Here is a 22,116-nt window from a genome sequence, read left to right on the forward strand (position 1 = left end):
TTTAAATATCTTCATTGGACCAGGATAAAACATTTCCCAAACTTGAGTATTATCCCTGTAACTATGGGCTGGTTATTTAATTTGGATGTTGGTTGGGGAACAGGGGATTGTAGGTATATTTTGGAATAAGGGATACGTTCTACACAAACTGTGTGCGTTCATAATTGCCTCAGAATAGAGTAGTCCTGTTTGTGTGTATTTGTCTTTTCTTTACTTTAACAAATAGTCTTTAATAATTGTTACATGACAATTGTGCTCTTGATTCTCACTGGGGTTTCACTTGTTTCCTCACATCAAAACAAAACTATATACCCCCATGAACAGGTGTTCCAAGTTGGGATATCCTTGCAGATAGCTTCGGCATGCTTCATGACAGTAGATTGCTGCTGAGGCTGGGTCACCCTTTCCTTCCACTATTCCTCCACGAGGCATAACTCTGGCTGTCTCAAAAACTGCTGAGTTTCTGTAACACCGATGCATTCAAAATAATAATCTTTATTGTCACAACTAGGCTGATATAAACACTGTAATGAAGTTACTGTGAAAAGCCCCATAGTCGCCACATTCTGGCACCTGTTCGGGCACACAGAGGCAGAATTCAGAATGTCCAATTCACCTAACAAGCATGTCTTTTGGGACTTGTGGGAGGAAACCGGAGCACCCAGAGGAAACCCATGTAGATACGGGAAGAACGTGCAGACTCTGCACAGACAGTGACCGAAGCTGGGAATCGAACCTACAACCCTCCCGCTGTGAAGCAACAGTACTAACCACTGTGTTACCGCGATGCAGGTGAAATTAAATAACTTGGGTCTACAGCCATAAACTATTTCTGCCAAGTGTAGTCATGATTGCAGTGATACCCAGGTGTTGAAAAGTGGATACAGATTGGACCTGACTGTAGGCTAGTTTGAAGCTAAAATGCAGAACTTTTACATAAAAACAAAGATAGTTAACATGTGTAGCTGTGAAGTTGGAGTGAGGTATTTATTGCTCTGCAATATCAAGTCCACGTGGCTAAATTCTGGCCTCTAAGCATCTCCCACCTCACATTAAAAAAAAACAATAACACTGGCTAACAAAATCCTTTTTATTCTGCAATTGTTTCATCTCATTATCAAGCTGTCGCACAAGCAGTCTTATTTTTAAAACATGTAAAAGATTCAACATTGGTACAAATAATTTTAAAGAAGTTTTTAACCACTTCCAAAAGGCTGTTTCACACTCATTAATATCCTCTGATACAGAGGAAATCTAATTAGCTTTGTTCCCGGTTGCCAGGTGAATCCATATTGCATTCAGTGTCAAGAGGCAAATTCGTCAGCAACATCTGGAGAGAGAAAATGTCAACATTTGTATAAATAGCTTTGTCAGTAGCTATTAAAAACTGAAAAGGGGATTGATTCAGGTGTCTGGTTAAGAAATGCCTGTTAACAGAAAAAGGGCTTGTGGAATTTATTCTTTGAAGTATGGATTTTTTACATGGACATTGTACACATCCTCATTTCATGGTGAGTGCTTGCGAAAAGACATCTAAACTTTTTTTTAATAATCAGGACAATATGTAAAACTTCACAAGCCCAAAATAAATCACAAGGATTTCTAGTTTATACATAGTTAGCTCCTAATAATTTACTCGACCATTTTGTTTGAACTTTATGCAAATTATTTGCAGCCAACCCATTGTTACTAAATTATTTTCTTTTTTAAGAACTTTTCCTTGTGGGCTGTCCTGAGGTAGACCGGACTGTACGGATGCTACAATTAAAGAACACTGCCTCTTGGATTGCCGAGTTTGGCGGTCCAAATACTTTAAATGTAAAAAAAGTACGATCACTCAAAACCCCAACTTTCCCAATGATATTCCTATTTGTCACTTCTAGACCAATCCCAATGGTATCCCAAAATAGGAGCATAGGTACCCTCGAGCCTGCCCTGCCATTCAATAAGATAATGGCTGATTTGTTTGTGTTTAGAGTTCTATATTTCCATCTCCCCCTGATAACCTTTGATTCTCTTGCCTAACAAGGTGGTTATGTCGTGGCATTATCACTGGAATAATAATCCAGAGACTCCGGGTAATGCTCTGGGAACCTGGGTTTGAATCCCACCATGGCAGCTGGTGAAATGTGAGTTCAATAAAAACCTGGAATCAAGTGTCAAATGATGACCGTGAAACCATTTTGTTGTAAAAACCCACCTGGTTCACTTCACTAATGTCGTTCAAGTATTTGGCGTGGTCTACATGTGACTCCAGGCCCACAACAATGTGTTTGACTCTTAAAATGCCTTCTGAAATGGTCTAACAAGCCACTCGGTTCAAGGGCAATTAGGGTTGGGCAATAGATGCTGGCACAACCAGCTATGCCCAGATCCCATGAACAAAGTTTATAAAGATAATCAATCTACTTTCGCCTTAAAAATATTCAAAGACCATGCTTCCAAAACTTTCTGAGGCAGACAGTTCCTAAGTCGCAAAACCCTTTTGAGAGAAAAAAATTCTCCTTATCTTCTGTCTTACAAGGACGACCCCTAATTTTAAAACAGTGCTCCCTAGTTTTTGACTCACCCACACGAGGAAACATTCTTGCCACAACCACCTTGCCAAGACCATTCAGGATCTTATATACTGGAAACAAATCACCCCTCACTCTTGAAAGCTCCAGTGGAAACAAACCCAGCCTGTCTAGCCTTGCTTCATAAAACAACCCACACAGTCCAGGTATGAACCTAGTAAAACGCCTTTGAAGTGCCTGCAACACATCTACTTTCATCCTTAAATAAGGGGATCAAAACTGCACATAGAATTTGAGATGCTGTCTCACCTATGCCCGACAAAACTGAAGCATAACATCTTACTAGGGGCTTTTCACAGTAACTTAATTGAAGCCTACTTGTGACAATAAGCAATTATTATAATTATTACTTTTATATTAAATTCCTTTTGAAATAAAGGATAGCATTACACTAGCCGTCTTAATTACTTGCTGTACCTGCACACTAACTTTTTGTGAATCATGCATTAAAAAGCCTAGATCCCTCGGAATTCGGCAGTCATTCTGTTTTTCTTATTTTTCCTGCCAAAGTGAACAACTACAATTTTTCCATATTATACTCCAGTGGCCAGTTTCTTGCCCACTCACTGAACCTATCAATAACCGTCTGCAACCTCCTTATGTCCCCCTCACAACGTACTTTCCTACCTATGTGTGTCATCGACAAATTTAGCCTTCGCTCCCCTCTTCAAAGTCATTGATATAAATTGCATAAATGTGAGGCCATAGCATATACTGCTAATATATTCAGTGTGAGAGAGGTCCCCAAAAGATGCCTGGTCTATTCAACTTAACAGGAGCTCGTTAAAGGCAGATTCAGAAACCCAAAAAGCTAGATGCTTTTGACAGCAAATGTGAAACTTATTTCCCAGCGAGTATTCTACAGCACCTCTCAGGGGATGCAATAACAATTTATTTTTTTGACTGAAATGAGAACAGGCAAGAATAATCAGAATTCAAACACAAAATGTCACAGTTATGTTTGGCTATGGTATCACAGAATCGTTTCAGCGCAGAAGGCGGGCATTTGGCCGACCATGCCTGCACTAGCTCTGCGAATGAGCAATTCGCTTGATGCCATTCTCCTGCTTCCTCCCCATAACTGCGGGGATTCCAGACCTTCGCCACTCGATGCGTCAGAAAGATTTTTTCTCAAATCGTTTTTGCTTATTTTGCAAATTGCAAACTCTCTGCCCTCTCATTTTCAATCCTTTCATGAGTGGGAATGGTTGCTCCCTATCTCCTCTGTCCAGACCCCTCACGATATTGAATACCTGTATCAAATCTCTGTAAATCTGAATTTGACAGTGAATCTCTATGATCTAAATTTAACGTTATGATGCCTGATCGGTTTGTTAGAAGTTCAGCTGTCACTGAACCGTAGAATTGAACAGCAGGCAGAAAGAACTCAAGTAGTTTGAAAACTATTAGAGAAATCCAAGGATATGGGCTGCTCTGAGGGTGGTTTGCGAATGTAAAATAAAGTTTTAAAATCAGGAGATAGCTGAAGATTCCATTTTGTCTCAGATAATGTACAAACTTTGAGTCAAATGTACTCAGATCTTAACGAGAAGCCAATTATTTTTAGGTCTCCTCGGACCCAATACATCAGGTTGCTAAATTTATGTTTCAAGTGATGTCAGTGACGACACATCATTGGAGAGCTTGTCCAGCAATGTTGATTGCAAGTTATTTTAGTCACAAATTACATATCAAGATGAAGAACAAACCACAGATAACTGGACACGTTGCAGATAAATAAAAAATAAACCGAGAATTCTATGTTCATTTGTCACATTTATCCTGGGATCATGAAGTGAAAAGAAATTCACAGAGAGCAGAGCAGCCTGATGGGCGTGTCCAAGGGCAGCGTAGAGCAGCCTGACAGGCGTGTCCGAGGGCGGCGCAGAGCAGTCTGACAGGCGTGTCCGAGGGCGGCGCAGAGCAGTCTGACAGGCGTGTCCGAGGGCGGCGCAGCGCAGAGTAGCCTGACGGGCGTGTCCAAGGGCAGCGCAGAGTAGCCTGACGGGCGTGTCCAAGGGCAGTGCAGAGCAGCCTGATGGGCGTGTCCAAGGGCGGCACACAGCAGCCTGACAGGCGTGTCCGAGGGCGGCGCAGAGCAGCCTGACAGGCGTGTCCGAGGGCGGCGCAGAGCAGCCTGACGGGCGAGTCCGAGGGCGGCGCACAGCAGCCTGACAGGCGTGTCTGAGGGCGGCGCACAGCAGCCAGACAGGCGTGTACGAGGGCGGCGCAGAGCAGCCTGACGGGCGTGTCCGAGGGCAGCGCAGAGCAGCCTGACAGGCGTATCCGAGGGCGGCGCAGAGCAGCCTGACGGGCGTGTCCGAGGGCCGCGCAGAGCAGCCTGACAGGCGTGTCCGAGGGTGGCGCAGAGCAGTCTGACAGGCGTGTCCGAGGGCGGCGCACAGCAGCCTGATGGGCGTGTCCGAGGGCGGTGCAGAACAGCCTGACAGGTGTGTCCGAGGGCGGTGCAGAGCAGCCTGTCGGGCATGTCCGAGGGCGGTGCAGAGCAGCCTGACGGCGTGTCCGAGGGCGGTGCAGAGCAGCCTGTCAGGCGTGGCCGAGGACAGAGCAGCCTGACGGGCGTGCGGAGGACAGAGCAGCCTGACGGGCACGGCGGAGGACAGAGCAGCCTGACGGGCGTGCGGAGGACAGAGCAGTCTGACGGGCGTGCGGAGGACAGAGCAGTCTGACGGGCGTGCGGAGGATAGAGCAGTCTGACGGGCATGCGGAGGACAGAGCAGCCTGATGGGCACGGCGGAGGACAGAGCAGCCTGACGGGCGTGCGGAGGACAGAGCAGCCTGACGGGCGTGCGGAGGACAGAGCAGCCTGACGGGCGTGCGGAGGACGGAGCAGTCTGACGGGCATGCGGAGGACAGAGCAGCCTGACGGGCGTGCGGAGGACAGAGCAGCCTGACGGGCGTGCGGAGGACAGAGCAGCCTGACGGGCATGCGGAGGACAGAGCAGCCTGATGGGCACGGCGGAGGACAGAGCAGCCTGACGGGCATGGCCGAGGACAGAGCAGCCTGACAGGCACGGCGGAGGACAGAGCAGCCTGACGGGCGTGTGGAGGGCAGAGCAGTCTGACGGGCGTGTGGAGGGCAGAGCAGTCTGACGGGCGTGTGGAGGGCAGAGCAGCCTGTCAGGCGTGGCCGAGGACAGAGCAGTCTGACGGGCGTGCGGAGGACAGAGCAGTCTGACGGGCGTGCGGAGGGCAGAGCAGTCTGACGGGCAGGGCGGAGGACAGAGCAGCCTGACGGGCGTGCGGAGGACAGAGCAGTCTGACGGGCACGGCGGAGGACAGAGCAGCCTGACAGGCACGGCGGAGGACAGAGCAGCCTGACGGGCACGGCGGAGGACAGAGCAGCCTGACGGGCACGGCGGAGGACAGAGCAGCCTGACGGGCACGGCGGAGGACAGAGCAGTCTGAGGGGTGTGGCAGAGGATAGAGCAGCCTGACGGGCATGTGGAGGGCAGAGCAGTCTGACGGGCATGTGGAGGGCAGAGCAGTCTCACGGGCACGGCGGAGGACAGAGCAGTCTGACGGGCACGGCGGAGGACAGAGCAGTCTGACGGGCACGGCGGAGGACAGAGCAGTCTGACGGGCATGGCGGAGGACAGAGCAGCCTGACGGGCGTGCGGAGGACAGAGCAGTCTGACGGGCACGGCGGAGGACAGAGCAGCCTGATGGGCAAGGCGGAGGACAGAGCAGCCTGACGGGCATGGCGGAGGACAGAGCAGCCTGACGGGCGTGCGGAGGACAGAGCAGTCTGACGGGCATGTGGAGGACAGAGCAGTCTGAGGGGTTCTGCGGAGGATAGAGCAGCCTGACGGGCGTGTGGAGGGCAGAGCAGCCTGATGGGCGTGTGGAGGACAGAGCAGCCTGACGGGCGTGCGGAGGACAGAGCAGTCTGACGGGCATGCGGAGGACAGAGCAGTCTGAGGGGTGTGGCGGAGGATAGAGCAGCCTGACGGGCGTGTGGAGGGCAGAGCAGTCTGACGGGCGTGCGGAGGTCAGAGGAGCCTGATGGGCACGGCGGAGGGCAGAGCAGTCTGAGGGGTGTGGCAGAGGATAGAGCAGCCTGACGGGTGTGCGGAGGACAGAGCAGCCTGATGGGCACGGCGGAGGACAGAGCAGTCTGAGGGGTGTGGCGGAGGATAGAGCAGTCTGACGGGCGTGTGGAGGGCAGAGCAGCCTGATGGGCGTGTGGAGGACAGAGCAGCCTGACAGGCGTGCGGAGGACAGAGCAGCCTGACGGGCATGCGGAGGACAGAGCAGTCTGAGGGGTGTGGCGGAGGATAGAGCAGTCTGACGGGCGTGTGGAGGGCAGAGCAGCCTGATGGGCGTGTGGAGGACAGAGCAGCCTGACAGGCGTGCGGAGGACAGAGCAGCCTGACGGGCATGGTTGAGGGCGGCGGAGCCTGACGGGAGTGGCCGAGTTCAGTGCAGCCTGAACGGAGTGGAGCATAGCAGCCTGATGGGCTTGGCCAAGGGTGGAGTAGCGCAGCTCCTTCATCAGCTGTGCTCCTACAGCTAGTGATTCCAAACAAACCTGTTGGACTTTAACCTGGTGCTGTAAGACCTTTTACTGTGCAGTGCACACTTTCAAAGTCTGAAGATGATGACAGAAAAATGTGGAAGTATTGAAAGCTCCGAGGACGATACTGCTAGATCTGGTATTGTGGGTTGTAAGGAGGATAGAGTAGAACTTCAGAAGGATATAAATAGTAGAATGTGCAAGCAAGTGCCAGATCAAACTTACTGCAGAGAAGTCTGAAGACATGCATTTTATTAGGAAGGAGACTATATGAAATAAAGGATATGGTCCTCATTGGGGTGCAGGAACAGAGAGATCTGACGGTAAGTGCACAAAAATTATGGAAGATGACATGAAAGGTTGATAAAACGATTAAAAAGGCAACAGGAATTCTGGGAAAATCGAGAAAGTAGAGTACAATAGAAGGAAGTTATAGTAAACCATTAAAAAAATACCAGTTCAACTTCAACAGGAGCGTTGTGTCCAATTTTGGGCATTGCATTTTAGGAAAGGGTATGAAGGCACTGGAGAGGGAGAAAAAAAAGATTCATGAGAATGGTTCCAGGGATGAGGGACGTCAGTTACGTAGGCAGGTTATAAAAGCTGGGGTTGTTCTCAGAGAAGGTTGTCAGGAGATTTACTGAGCTGTTCAAAAGCAAGTGGGATCTAGAGACAGTCAGAGAGAGAGAGAGAGAGAAAAAAAGAGAGAGATTGTTCCTATTGACAGAAGGGTTCAAGTACTAAAGGACACAGGTCTAAAGTAAGTGAAAAGAAGACCAAAGGATTTATTTATTTCATGCAGGAAGTGGTTAGTGTCTGGAATACACTACAACAGAGGGTGGTGGAATATTTGCAGGGTTACAGGAAAAGGGCTGGGGAATGGGACTAGCTAAAGTGCTCTTCCAGAGGACTGGCAAGGTCACGGCAGGCTGGATGGCCTTGTGTGTTTTAACCATTCTATGAAATGTAGAATTTATACTGTAGAACATAATTGTTTTAAATTCTAAAAACTTCTTGCCAAAGTGATCTCATTAATACAAAATATTTTATGATTCATTATTTACCTTCATTATCAAAACTTTAGTTTGGCCTCTAATAAATGAAAGGAAGACTCAACATCAAACTTGTATACCAATCAGGAACCTTCTGTTCAAGTTACATAATGTCTTGCGGTACAAGCTCAAAGTTTAAAAAAAATTCAAGAATGAGCAGAAACTTGCATCCATTGTTCCTGATTACCAAATATTGCTGCAAGATTCACAACTGCCTTCCATCAGAAAGACAATTGTCTTGCTCCATTTCAATTCTGCCAATTCCTGGCATTGCTTAACTAATTGAGAATTTTTCAAACAGTCAAATTGATGCCTCACTGATCACTTTAACCTGTTTACGTCACCCTTTTCCCAAAATCGTGCCACAATGGCACTCAGAACAGCCCAAAATAGTTAGCCCAGAATGAGATCCCGGTGAGGATGCTGCTGTAGCATTAAACCTACCTGTTGCTGTTCTGTGTCATTCGTTTTAACTGCAAGAACTAAACTTGTAGTAAAACTCTGAAGGTGGAGGTATTTCTGTTTCTGTTTCTCCAGTTCGTTTTCAAGGTACTTAATTTTGTCATTCTAAGAAGAATAAGAAGCAGCGTTAAAAATAATTCTAGGCTTGGGAATCATATACAACAGAGAAAGAATGCTTACAGAGAAAGAATGCTTACAGAGAAAGAATGCTTACACCGAGGCTAAGGCTTCAACACAACTTCACAGAATTCAGTACGTTGATGTGCAGTGACTTCAGGCAAACATAGCAGTCATTTTGTGCACATGGAAATCCCACAACAGCAACAAGATGAATGATCAGTTAATCGGTTTTTGATTCTGCTGCTTGGACAAGAGTTCACCAGGACATTTGGAAAACTCTCTGCTCTTTGAGTAATGACACCTCCATCAATACAGTTCCCTTTATCCTCAGTTGTGATCTTTGACTACAGACTCAAGTTCTGGAGTGGAGCTTGTTCCCTCAACTTCTGACTTAAAACTGAGACAGGATAAAAAAGAGCACAGCCGTACGACATATGATTATCTAGCGAGAGAGACTATCAATACCAACCTAAGAATGTAAGAAATAGCTAGTCAACTCGGCCCCGATAGCTTGCTTGGCCTTTCAATACAATCATGGCTGCTTTAACTCCACTTTCTCACCTGCTCCCCATATTGTTTGATGCCTGAGATATCGAAAATCAGACTATCTCAGCCTTGAACGCACACAAGGATGGAACACACACAGCCCTCTGTGGTAGAGAATTCCAAAGATTTATAATTCATATAATTATTCTGAGACTGCCAAGTATCAATTTCTGGACTAGTGTGAAAAATTTATGCAAAATTTTGCGCATGATGGTGGGGATGTGAATGGCAATGAGGAAGTCTTGAATGTTGAAAATGGCTATCAATCCACTTCTGGTCATTTTCAGCAAATCATGCTTGTAAAGATGCTACGGTGGTCATGCTGTATGTACATCACAAACATGTAGAATGAGAAAATGGCATCATCCAACGCTTCGATGCCCAATATGGATCCTCCAGGTCATGCTAACACGCTCAAACCACTTTCAGCTGAACATGCATTCAGTGATGCTTGAATTTTTCAGAAAGTTCAGTGGAGTTTGAAAGCATGCTATGATTTATGGTGACTTGCAGCAGAGAGGGAAGATGTGCTCAGAAGGGGAAGAAAAAGGGCTCTCCACTAGAAGGCATACCCAGAAATGCTTGTCAAGAGAGCCCTTTCTCCTACTTCCAGCTCAGCCAGTAGCAGTGTATGAGGTAGCTATGATTCATCCAGGTGTGCGTCATTGAACTGTACCATCTACTTCAATTTCACTCTGCAGCCATAGAACAGGAAAAGGGTGGTGTCAATGACCGTGAAGGTTACCATGGTCCTCAATCTTTGCACCAGCAGATCCTTTAAGGCTAGAGTTTACAGTATCTCACTTCAGCATGCATTACTGCATCCAAGAGCTAAAAGATGAGGCATCAACTGCATGCATTTGACTCTGCCAGTACCAAAGCTCAATAGGAAGATGTACCGGAACTGTGTAGTTGGTGTGTGATCGTATGTACACTATGCCTGGCTGAAACCATGATGCTTTCATCCTGCACCAGTCAGCTGTTCCTCACAATATTGAAGCTACCACGACCAAGCAGAGGCTGACTGCTCGGTGACAAGGGCTTCGAATCTGCTGCCAAATTTATGGTGGTCTTCTGAGTGCGTTATATAACCTGGCTCTCCCGAGATCCCAGCCTTTGCCCAAATAACTCAGACAGAAGCAGAGCCAGCAAAGGAAGAGGAGAAAGCAGAGGCAGCCAAGACCCCATTGCTCCAATTGGGGTGCCTGTCTGTAACCAGTAAATCAGCTTCTGATTCAGCCAAAATCATCCACACATCATCCATGCTGTGCAATTCCACCCCTATCCATCCAACTGCTACATTACATAGTCCTCTTGGTCAAAAGCCTGAAATAAAAGAAAACTCCACCCCCCAAAAGAATCACATGCATTATATCCAACACTTCTAATAACACAAAACTGAACGATTCACCCTTGTGCATTGCCTTGGTACCTGTCTTGTGGGTGCCTTTGCCATGTCTAGTGCTCCTATGCAGTGCTATGCCAGTGGCCACAGCTCTAGTTTTCTGCTGCTGCCCCTGTTATGTGCAAACGTGTCCTGCAAGAGAGAGGGAAGACTGTCAGTAAATGTGTTGCAAGATGCTTGGATGTGGTGCCTTTCGTAACTGAATACTTGGCATTACGTAGGAACTGTGAGATGTGGGAGTGAGGCTTGCAACAGTGGTTTAAGTGTGTGAGGGGAGGTTGACCACGTCAGGCACGAATGCGGATTGCTCAAGATTATTAGTAGATGAGTGAAGAAGAGGTGGTGCACTGAGCAGTGAGAGAGTTTGTGGTGTGGTTGGTTGGTAGGAGAAACTATTTGAGAATGTAATTACTGGCTTTGACGTGGGTGCGAGGTCACTGAACATTTTCTGGCAATTCACGGCCTGATTCCTTGATAGACCTCTGTTGCTACTCACTCCTATTCCTAGCTCCCTGCGGAAAAATTACCATGATTGGCATTTGAATGTCCAGTGCCATTTTAGAGGTACTGGTAACCCTCTCATGCCAGTTGCTCTATTGGAACCCTTACTCCTTCTCACAAATATTTTTCTCATCTCGTTACACCAGCTGCTGTACCTAAACTGCGTCTTCTGTTTTAAAGGCAGGCTGCCTTTAAGAAGTGCAAGGGCTAGTTACAATTTGATCTGCCCACACATGCACCTGGGTGCCCTGCTGACCATGCAACCAGTCAACAGAATATTTTGTGCTGTGTTGCACCCTGCGATCTTTAACAAGGCTGGGCACAGGGTAATCAGCCATCATGATACAGCTGTCCCCAATAGAACTAGTGAATTTCTTAGTCCATTTCCTCCATAGCATGCAAACATGACGAGAAAGCTCAACAGCAACTTTCAGTATATTGTGCTTTTAGAGATCATAATCTATCCGAATGGGGACAGTCTCGCAGCACCCGATTAGTTGGGTGTTTCCAGGCGCTCAAAATGCTAGGGTCTTTTCACAGCAACTTCATTTGAAGCCTACTCGTGACAATAAGCGATTTTCATTTCATTTCATTCATTACAACCTTTGAGGTCATGCTCTTTAGTCCACTACCTAGCTCCCTAAAGTCTTGACACAGGGTCTCGTCTCCCATTCTACCTATATCATTGGTAGCAATGTGTAACGCAATCTCTGTCTTATCACCCTCCCCCTTCAGGATGTCCTGTACCTGCTCGGTGAGATCCCTGACCCTAGCACCAGGGAGGCAACACAACATACTGGAGTCACATCAGCTCCCCTAACTAATGAATCCCCTACGACTATCATTCCCATTTTCTTCTTCCTCCCCGCCTATACAGTCAGGTCGCTTGTGGTACCAGATATTTGGCTCTGTCTGCACACCCTGGAGGAACCAGTTCACTCATCAGCTTCCAAAATGGAAAATATGTGAGCAGGCCCTCAGGTGCTACCCGTCCTGTGCTACCCGTTTGTTTGTTTCTGACTGCCTGATGGTCACCCATTCCCTTTTTTCCTCAAGTTCCTTGAGTTGCAGAGTGACCTAAACATGCTACCCACGTAACCCTCAGCTTAGCGGATGTATGAAAGTGTTTCTAGCTGCCGCTTGAGCTTTCAAACCCGGAGCTCAAGTTTCTGCATTTGGGAGCACTTCCTGCACACATGGTCATCTAGGGCGCCAGTAGGGTCCATGTCTTTGCATGTATGACAGGCCACACACTCCACTCAGCTGACCTCGCCTGCCATGAGTTAAACTTTGGGCTTATTGAGTCCTATGCGCTGACTTTCCTAATGACCCAATCTTAAAGATACTTAACTTTAGCTTCCTTTTCTTAGTCTCTGGCTTTTTACTGATCCTGGTGCTTCTCAGATAATCCCTTTCAGCCTTTGGGGTTTTGGACTGCACTGCCCCTTTTGGCCTGTGAAGTTAGGAAAACAAGATTGCAGAAAAGAAAAAGAAAAACCTCCCTCCCCCACTTCCCCTAACTCCCACACCGAACGAATTACCAACACCACTCATTGCTTGTTGCACTCTGTGCTAGCTGGACTGACGCCTTTTGATTTAAACATTAATTTTAAAATCAGTTAAATCAGGATTTAAATTTATGTCGGAACAGTTATAAGAGATGGTTGAAAGATTGGTCAAAAACAGTCTATAAGAAGGGTTCTCTAACCACGGGACTAAGGGAATTAGGCTGTTGATTCAAGCAATTCAAGATTTTTTTCCACTGTGAATGAGAACACCGGATTAATTATTTGAAGCAGTGGAACACTCGGCATCCCTTAAGGTTAAGAACTTCATCCTGGATGCCATCCAGGTAGCTGAAGCTGATAGGCAGGATTCAGACTGTGGACCACAGTTTTGTCACTTTTGCTTTATAAACAAATTTCAAAAACAACAAAGATTCTTTTAATAACATCCCAATTTAATATAAAATATAATTTATAAAATTTCAGCTGGCAATTAGAAAGATTTATATGAATGAAAAAAGCAGCCATGCTGTGGAGAATGACAATGTGGTACCATGTGTCATAACTAGTAATAATTTAAATGGCTGATTTATTTGATGACAGAGGCCAGTACTTGGCAATAAAATGGATTTCCATGAATTATGGGAACCAAAAGACATTCCTTATTACAAACAACTTTCAATTTTATGGTACCTTTAACCCAGTAAAACATCCCAAGTGCTTCACAGAAGCATCAAACAGTGTCAAACATTGAAGGGTAAGCGATCAAAAGTTTGGTCAAAGGGTTTTAAGGTGCCCTCAATCTGGAAAGAGAGGTGAGCAAGTTTAAGCAGGGAATACCAGGGCTTAGGACCTTGGTGGGTGAGGACAAAGCAATTTTGATTTACGGTGGCACAGTAGTTAGCACTGCTGCCTCACAGCTCACGGGCCCTGGGTTCAATTCCAGCCTCGGGTGACTGTGTGGAGTTTGCACTTTCTCCCCGTGCCTGCATAGGTTTCCTCCGGGTTCTCCAGTTTCCTCCCATAGTCCAAAGACGTGCAGGTTAGTTGGATTGGCTATGCTAAATTGCGCCTTCGTGTCCAAAACGTTCGGTGGGGTTACTAGGTTTCAGGGATGGGTTGGGGGTGTTGGCTTAAGCAGGGTGCTCTTTCCAAGGACTGGTGCAGACTCGATGGGCTGATTGGCCTCCTTCTGCACTGTAAATTCTATGAATTAAAATGGGGATCTGTAGATATCTGAGGGTTGTAGGACAGGAGGAGGCTACAAAGATGAAGGGGCAAGGCCATGGGAGGTTTTAAAAACAAGATGAGAATTTTCAAATCTAAAGTGCAGTTTAATTGGTCAGCACGCATGAGGATGCTGGGTGAACAGATTTGATGGGAGTTAGGATACAGGTGTTTTGGATTAGCTGAGGTTTACAGAGGGTGAAAAATGGGAGGTCAAATAGGCATGCATTGCAAATATCAAGTCTAGAGGTAACAAGGGCATAGATGAGGGATTCAACAACAGATGAGTGGAGGGAAGGGCAGAGTTGGGTGATGTTACAGAGGTGAAAATATGTGGGTGGGGGGCGATTCTCCAAGACCCGCGCCGGGCCGAAGAATCGCCGCAACCATGCCACGACGCCCGGACACCGGCGTGCAATTCTCCGAGGTGCGAAGAATCGGCGCCATTTGCGCCGGCGCGTTTGACGCGGCGTTGGCCGCTGGATTCTCCGGCCCAAATAGGTCGAGCGGCCACGCGGATACAACAGAGTCCCGCCGGCACGGTTCACCCCATGTCATTTCTGGTGGGAACTCTGCGTGAAGGGCCGGGGGAGGGGGGGGGGCGGCCTGTGGGGCGGGGAAAAGCGATCCTTCACCGGGGGGGCCTCCGATGGGGTCTGGCCCGCGCTCGGGGCCCACCAATTGGCGGGTCGGCCTCTCTTTCCCCCCCCCATCCCCCGGGCCTACTTTCCTGCGCGGCCGGCCCCTGAACACCGACGCCATGTTGAGTCGGGGCCGGCGCGCAGAAGAAGTCCCCAGCGCATGCTCAGGTTGGCGCGGTTGCAAAAAACCTGGTTCAGCCTCAGATCATTAATCTAAGACCATCCACTCTAACAGCTAGACTGGACAATTAGATTGGCGAGACATTGGCTGCTCTTTCATTTTAAAAAATGTACAAAATGAATCAGTGTACAAAACAGATTAACGACAAAATGTAACTGTTTTAAAAATAAGATCCTTGAAAGATAAAAAGGTCTCATTCCCTACAGTTGTTCTTGGTTTCTAATTTGTCTTTTCCCTTTACCAATTTATTTATCCAGTTTCATGTCATCCTTCCCTTTCCTACTTCCAAATCAAAACCACAAAGTCCAAAAATAAACTCTAATGGCATAATAATCAATGAAGTACGGAATTCAGTTTCAAGCAATGCTTGAGTGCAGACTATGGAGATGTCCATTTACCCAGCTAATCTCAGCGGGAAAGCTTTATGACTGTAATTTAAAATTCTATAAAATTGCACGTTACACAGCCCTTCGGTACTTGTGAAAATGAGGAAATTATCAAAATACAGGCAGCTGACACGGGGCGGTGGTTACGACAAAGTGTTCCTCCTGTACATAATATTTTATACATTGGAACATCAGAATGAAACCCATTCATAAATTGGTCCTATTAAAACAGAAAAAATGGTCCTTTACAAGTCTTTTTAGATCCAACCTTGCATTCAATCATAAACAATTGAATGCAAGATTTCCACCAACTTCAAACCCAATTAGTTTGACATTATAAACAAAAATGATTACCAGAGACAACGGTAATTATATGATTAACTACTCATTAACTAATCTAAGACTTCTCTTCATTCTTGACTGTGCCAAATATCTCATTCAGCAAAATGTACTCAATTGAATTCATTCATGAAAAATAAATTACTGTAAACATATTAAAGCTGGCACATGTTTGGACAGTAATCTAATTTCCTCCAATGTTGACAGATCTTACCCTATAAGTCAGTAGTTTCTGGAGCTGCTCAACTTCGGGTGTTACACGGTCACAACTGCTCATCTCAACTGCATCGTCATCAAGTACCTCTAATTTCTGTGTCAAAAAATACCAAAATTAAAATAGTGCTTTAAGATTGAGAAATCTCCATGATCAGTCCTTTTTGAGAGTTTTAAAAACAGCATATTTCTAGTCCTCTTTAGTTGCTCCCTTTGGGCATCATTCTCCCCCTTCCCCATTCAGTAGGCCTTTTGCATATTGTAGGCAGCAGCCAGAAAGATCCAAGTCAGGTGTTCTTCAGCCTACCACCTCCTACCATCACATTTCCTTCATGGAAGATTTTGTCACACCCAACATATTGCAGATAGGCAACGGAGACAAACTGACACCTTTCCTCATATTATGATACTAAGCATTACTGCAATTTCACTAAGTAAGCTATCTGCTAATATTAAATGATGCAATTGTTCCATTTGATTGAATTGGTAAGTGATTGCAGGCTTTTAGTACAACACAAAAAGTGGACTTCCTTTGCTCAATTTGTTTTGGGGGTTGCATATATTTTATATATCCATACATATAGTCCAAAGCTTTTGATATTTTTATTTCAGATCCAGCAATAAACAATTGTGTTCAGATCAGACTTTCACAATTTTTACACGCTGTTTGTTGGGATAAAAATGACTTGGAAAAATTCTCAAAGCCTAAAAGTGGTCAACTTTACCACTGTTCAACAAATGATTAACTCTTCATTTGGAGCTTTCAAGGTAGAACAAGTTATACATGAATCTTTGTACTGAAATTCACTGTGGATAGAAGTCAAGAAACCAATCTCATGCAGCTGGAAAGTTTATAATCATGGGAGCACTGATGGGTACGCAACATTATTAACCACAGCTCAATTATTATTCACCAGAGTTATTGTTTTAAAAATAATTTTTATTCAAATTTTTCAACAACAAATTTTCTCCCAACAATAAAATAAACAAGGTATAGAAATAAACAGAAAGAAGGACCCCCCCCCCCAATACAAAGCAATAAATTAATAACAATACAAAAAGAAGAAAGTAGCAAATAAACAGTCGCAAAAACAAACCCCCCCAAACCACCACCGGGTTGCTGCTGAGATTGACCACCCTCTAACCCTCTGCCAGAAAATCGAGAAAGGGCTGCCACCGCCAGAAGAACCCTTGTACCGACCCCCTCAGGGCAAACTTGACCTTCTCCAGCCTGATGAACCCGGCCATGTCGTTGATCCAGGCCTCCGGGCTCGGGGGCTTCGCGTCCCTCCACTGCAAAAGAATCCCACGCCGGGCTACTAGAGACGCAAAGGCCAGAATACTGGCCTTTCTCGCCTCCTGCACTCCCGGCTCCGATGCTACCCCAAAGATCGCAAGCCCCCAGCCTGGTTCCACCCTGGAACCGACCACCTTGGACAAGGTCCCCGCCACCCCCTTCCAAAACCCCTCCAACGCCGGACACGCCCAGAATATGTGTGCGTGGTTCGCCGGGCCTCCCAAACACCTCCCACACCTGTCCTCTCCCCCAAAGAACCGGCTCATCCTGGCCCCAGTCACGTGCGCCCTATGTAGCACCTTCAGCTGAATTAAGCTGAGTCGTGCGCAAGAAGAGGACGAGTTCACCCTCCCCAGGGCGACCGCCCACGTCCCCTCGCGATCTCCTCCCCTAGCTCTTCCTCCCACTTCGCTTTCAGCTCTTCCACCGAGGCCTCCTCCTCCACCTGCATCACCTGATAAATTGCCGAGATCCTACCCTCACCGACCCACGTCCCCGAGAGCACCCTATCCTGCACCCCCCTAGGCGGCAGTAGCGGGAACTCCGCCACCTGCCGCTTAACAAACGCCCTAATCTGCATATACCTGAAAGCATTCCGGGGGGGGGGGGGGGGGGGGGGGGGGGGGGGGACCCCACTTCTCCTCCAACTCCTCTAAAGTCGCAAACTTCCCATCGAGGAAAAGGTCCCCCATCCGCCTGATGCCTGCCCTATGCCAACTCAAAAACCCACCATCTATTCTCCCTGGTGCAAACCGGTGACTGCCCCGTATCGGGGCCCACACTGAGGCCTTCACTTCCCCCCATGCCGCCAATTATGAGGGAAGCCACCACTACTGGACTCGTAGAGTACATTGCCGGGGGGAGTGGGACCGTCACCAATGTCTCCAAACTCGTATCCACACTGGACACCACCTCCAACCTCTTCCATGCGGCACCCTGTCCCTCCATCACCCACCTACGAATCATTGCCACATTCGCAGCCCAGTAATACCCACACAAGTTGGGTAATGCCAAACCGCCTACCTCCCAGCCTCGCTCCAGGAATACCCTCCTCACTCTCGGGGTCTTCCGGACCCACACAAACCCCAGAATACTCTTATTAACCCTCCTAAAAAAAGCCTTTGGAATCAATATGGGGAGGCACTGGAAGAGAAACAAAAACCTCGGGAGCACCGTCATCTTAACTGACTGGACTCTATCCACCAAAGAGCGTGGCAGCGCATCCCACCTCCTAAACTCCTCCTCCATCTGTTCCACCAGCCTCGAAAAGTTTAGCATGTGTAGGGTCCCCCAGTTCCTAGCTATCTGGACCCCAAGATATCTAAAGCTCCTCTCCGCCTTCTTCAACGGGAGCTCTTCTATCTCCCTCTCCTGGTCCCCCAGATGCAGCACAAACAGCTCACTTTTCCCCACATTGAGCTTATAGCCCGAAACATCCCCAAACTCCCCAAGTATCTTCAACACCTCTGGCATTCCCCCCCCCCCCCCCCCCCCCCCCGCTGGATCCGCAATGTACAACAGTAAATCATCTGCATACAGCGACAACCGGTGCTCCTCCCCCGCCGCACAATCCCCCTCCAGTTCTTCGAATCCCTCAGCGCCATGGCCAAGGGCTCAATCGCTAACGCGAAGAGCAGGGGAGACAAGGGGCACCCCTGCCTCGTCCCCCGGGACAGCCGAAAGTCCTCCGACCTCCTCCCATACAGCAGACTCACCCAGCTAATGAATCCCTCACCAAACCCAAACCTCCTCAGCACTTCCCACAGGTAGCTCCACTCCATCCTGTCAAAAGCTTTCTCCGCATCCATCGATGCTACTATTTCTGCCTCCCCATCAGCCGACGCCATCATCATGACATTAAGAAGCCGCCGCACATTGACATTCAGCTGCCTCCCCTTCACAAACCCCGTTTGGTCCTCATGGATAACCATCGGGACCACATCTTCCACCCTCCTGGACAGTATCAGAGCCAACAACTTTGCGTCCACATTGAGGAGCGAGATCAGCCTGTAAGACCCACACTGGAATGGGTCCTTATCCCGCTTCAGGATCAGTGAGATTATTGCTCCAGACATCGTCGGGGGCAAAGCCCCCCCCTCCCCCTCTCCCTTGCCTCATTCAGGGTCCTCACTAGCAGCGGACCCAGCAGGTCTGAGAACTTCTTAGAAAACTCCACCGGGAACCCGTCAGGTCCCAGTGCTTTCCCTATCCGCATGCTCCCCAGCGCCTCCATCAGCTCCTCCAACTCGATTGGGGCCCCAGACCCTCCACCCGCTCCTCCTCCACTCTTGGGAACTCCAGCTTGTCCAGAAAGCGGTCCATCCCGCCTACCTCCCGAGGGGGCACCGACCGGTGCAGCCCCTCGTAAAAGGATCCGAACACCCCATGAATGTCCCTACCACTCCGCAACAGGTTCCCTCCTGCATCTGTAACTCTCCCCATCTCTCTCGCTGCCTCCCGCTTCCGGAGCTGGTGGGCCAGCATCCGACTTGCCTTCTCCCAGCACTCATATACCGCCCCCTGCGCCCTCCTCTACTGCGCCTCCCGGGTGGTCAGTATATCGAACTCCGCTTGGAGACTGCGACGCTTCCTCAAAAGCCCATCTTCCGGGACATCCGCATACATCCTGTCCACCCTTACGATTTCTTCCATCAACCTCTCCCTCTCAACCCTCTACCCCCTCTCCCTGTGCGCCCGAATAGATATCAGCTCCCCTCCAACCACCGCCTTCAGCGCTTCCCAGACCACCCCAACTTGCACCTCCCCATTGTCATTAGCTTCCAAATACCCCTCTATACCCCTACGGACCCGCCCACATATTTCCTCCTCTGCCAGAAGCCCCACATCCAACCTCCACAGCGGGCGCTGATCCTTCCCCACCCCCAGCTCCAGGTCCACCGAATGCGGAGCATGGTCAGATATGACTATCGCCGAATACTCCGTCCCCACCACTCTCGGGATTAGCGCCCTGCTGAGAACAAAAAAGTCAATCCGGGAATAAGCCTTGTGGACATGGGAGAAAAAGGAAAACTCCCTACCTCCCGGCCTCAAAAACCTCCACGGGTCTACCCTTCCCATCTGATCCATGAACCCCCTCAGCACTGAGGCCGCCGCTGTCCTTGACCTCGAACGATCCAGAGCTGGATCCAACACAGTATTAAAATCCCCTCCCAAGGTCAAGCCCCCCGTCTCCAGGTCCGGGATTCGGCTCAACATTCGCCGCATGAAGCCCGCATAGTCCCAGTTGGGGGCGTACATATTAACCAGAACCACCCGCTCCCCTTGAAGCCTACCACTCACCATTACGTATCTACCTCCACTGTCCACCACCACACTCGACGCCACAAACGACAAGCTCTTGCCAACTAAAATCGCCACCCCTCGATTCTTTGCATCTAGCCCAAAGTGAAACACATGCCCAACCCAGCCTCTTCTCAGCCTCACCTGATCCGCCACCTTAAGGTGCGTCTCCTGGAGCATAGCCACGTCCGCTCCCAGCCCCTTCAAATGCGCCAAGATCCAGGACCGCTTCACCGGTCCATTCAGTCCCCGCACGTTCCATGTGACCAGCTGAATCTGGGGGGTCTTCCCCCCCCCTCTGCGCCGGTCAGCCATAGCTCTCCCTCGGCTCACCACGTGCCCGCAGAAACCCCCAGGCCCGTTCCCCACGGTGGCAGATGCCCCCCCAACCTCCCCCATCACCAGCAGCTTCCCTTCGGCCCCTGCAGCAGCAACCCGGTACCCCCCTATTTCCCCCCCCCCCCAAAGCTAGGGCCCCCCCCTATCTGCTTAACCCCTTCCATCGCACCTCCGTAAGTCAGCCGACTCCTGCTGATCCCGGCTGCTCCCACCATCCCAACGATCCCCCCCTCCCAGTGCCGGCTCCGCCCACTGCTCCTTCAGCGCGGGAAGAAAACACGCACTTCCATCCCAAACCCCGCCCCCCCTGACCCAACACGCGGGAAAAAGACAGGCACATGACCCAGTGGGACCGCGAACAGCTCCCCAGCCCTCCACCAGTGAAGAAACGAAAAAGCACCCAAATAAATAAATAACAGCCCCAAAAAGCGAAAAAGCAGAAAAGCAAAAAGGCATCATCAAACACAACCAATAAAAACAAAAGGATACCAAGGAGGACAAAGTCTCCGGACTGTGTACATCATTTCCCCAGCCCCCCCAGTCCTCAGTTCGAGTCCAGCTTCTCTGCCTGGACAAAGGCCCAGGCCTCCTCCAGAGAATCGAAGTAGAGCTGGCTTTCCTTGGAAGTGACCCTGAGGCGGGCCGGCTGTAGCAGGCCAAACTTCACTCCCTTCCTGTGAAGTACTCCCTTTGCCCGATTGAAACCAGCCCTTCTCTTCGCCACCTCCGCCCTCCAGTCCTGATAGATCCTGATCTCTGCATTCTCCCACTTGCTACTGCTTTCCTTCTTCGCCCATCTCAGCACACACTCACGGTCAACGAAGCGGTGAAAACGGACCAGCACCGCCCTAGGCGGCTCGTTCGGCCTGGGCTTCCTCAACAGCACTCGATGGGCACCCTCTAGCTCCAAGGGTCCCTGGAACGACCCAATGCCCTTTAAATGAGTTCAGCATCACAGCCACGTATGCCCCCAAATCCGAACCTTCCAGCCCCTCTGGGAGGCCCAGAATCCGCAGGTTCTTCTGTCCTCGCCAGCCACTTCTTGTGGTGCGTCTCGACCTTCACTGCCAGGCCCAGGCGTTCATCCTCGCTCTCTGAGGCCTTTTGCCGTAGCTCTCGGATCTCTGCACCCTGAGCCTTCTGAGTCGCCATGAGCTTGTCCAGCGAGGCCTTAAACGGTTCCAGGGTCTCAACCTTCAGCTCTCCAAAGCAGCGCTGAAGCAGCTCCTGCGCCCACTGCTGCTATGCTGCCGGTTCCCCACCCGCTGCCATCTTGTTTTTCCTGCCTCGCACCTTTCTCTGCTCCAAAGCCGATTTTTTTGACCGCTGCGCTCCTGGTCCAGTCCATCCACCGGCAGATAAGCACAGTGGATGTGTTCCCACACGAGGAAAAGTCCAACCAGCACCGCTACGGGCCCTTAAAAGAACCCAAAAGACCAAAAATAGCGGGAGCTACCGAACGTGCGGCTTAGCTTCGCATCACCGCAAC

General features: G+C 49.0%; 1 protein-coding gene across 13 annotated transcripts in view; it reads right to left on the reverse strand.

Moving 5' to 3' along the window:
- Positions 1–1,076: 1,076 nt before the first annotated feature.
- Positions 1,077–22,116, reverse strand: part of hdx (highly divergent homeobox) — a 171,648-nt gene continuing 150,608 nt past the window's right edge. For 10 of the 13 annotated variants that reach the window (XM_038774960.1, XM_038774967.1, XM_038774958.1 and 7 more), the window contains 3 exons: positions 15,693–15,788; positions 8,610–8,732; positions 1,077–1,330 (listed from right to left, as the gene is read on the reverse strand). In XM_038774960.1, coding sequence (XP_038630888.1) covers positions 1,259–1,330; positions 8,610–8,732; positions 15,693–15,788 — 291 coding nt within the window. In that variant the 3' untranslated portion in view covers positions 1,077–1,258. The other 3 variants (XR_005457660.1, XM_038774959.1, XM_038774963.1) reach the window with 3 other exon arrangements.

The sequence above is a fragment of the Scyliorhinus canicula genome, chromosome 17, assembly GCF_902713615.1.
Source record: "Scyliorhinus canicula chromosome 17, sScyCan1.1, whole genome shotgun sequence".
NCBI classification, from domain to species: Eukaryota; Metazoa; Chordata; class Chondrichthyes; order Carcharhiniformes; family Scyliorhinidae; genus Scyliorhinus; species Scyliorhinus canicula.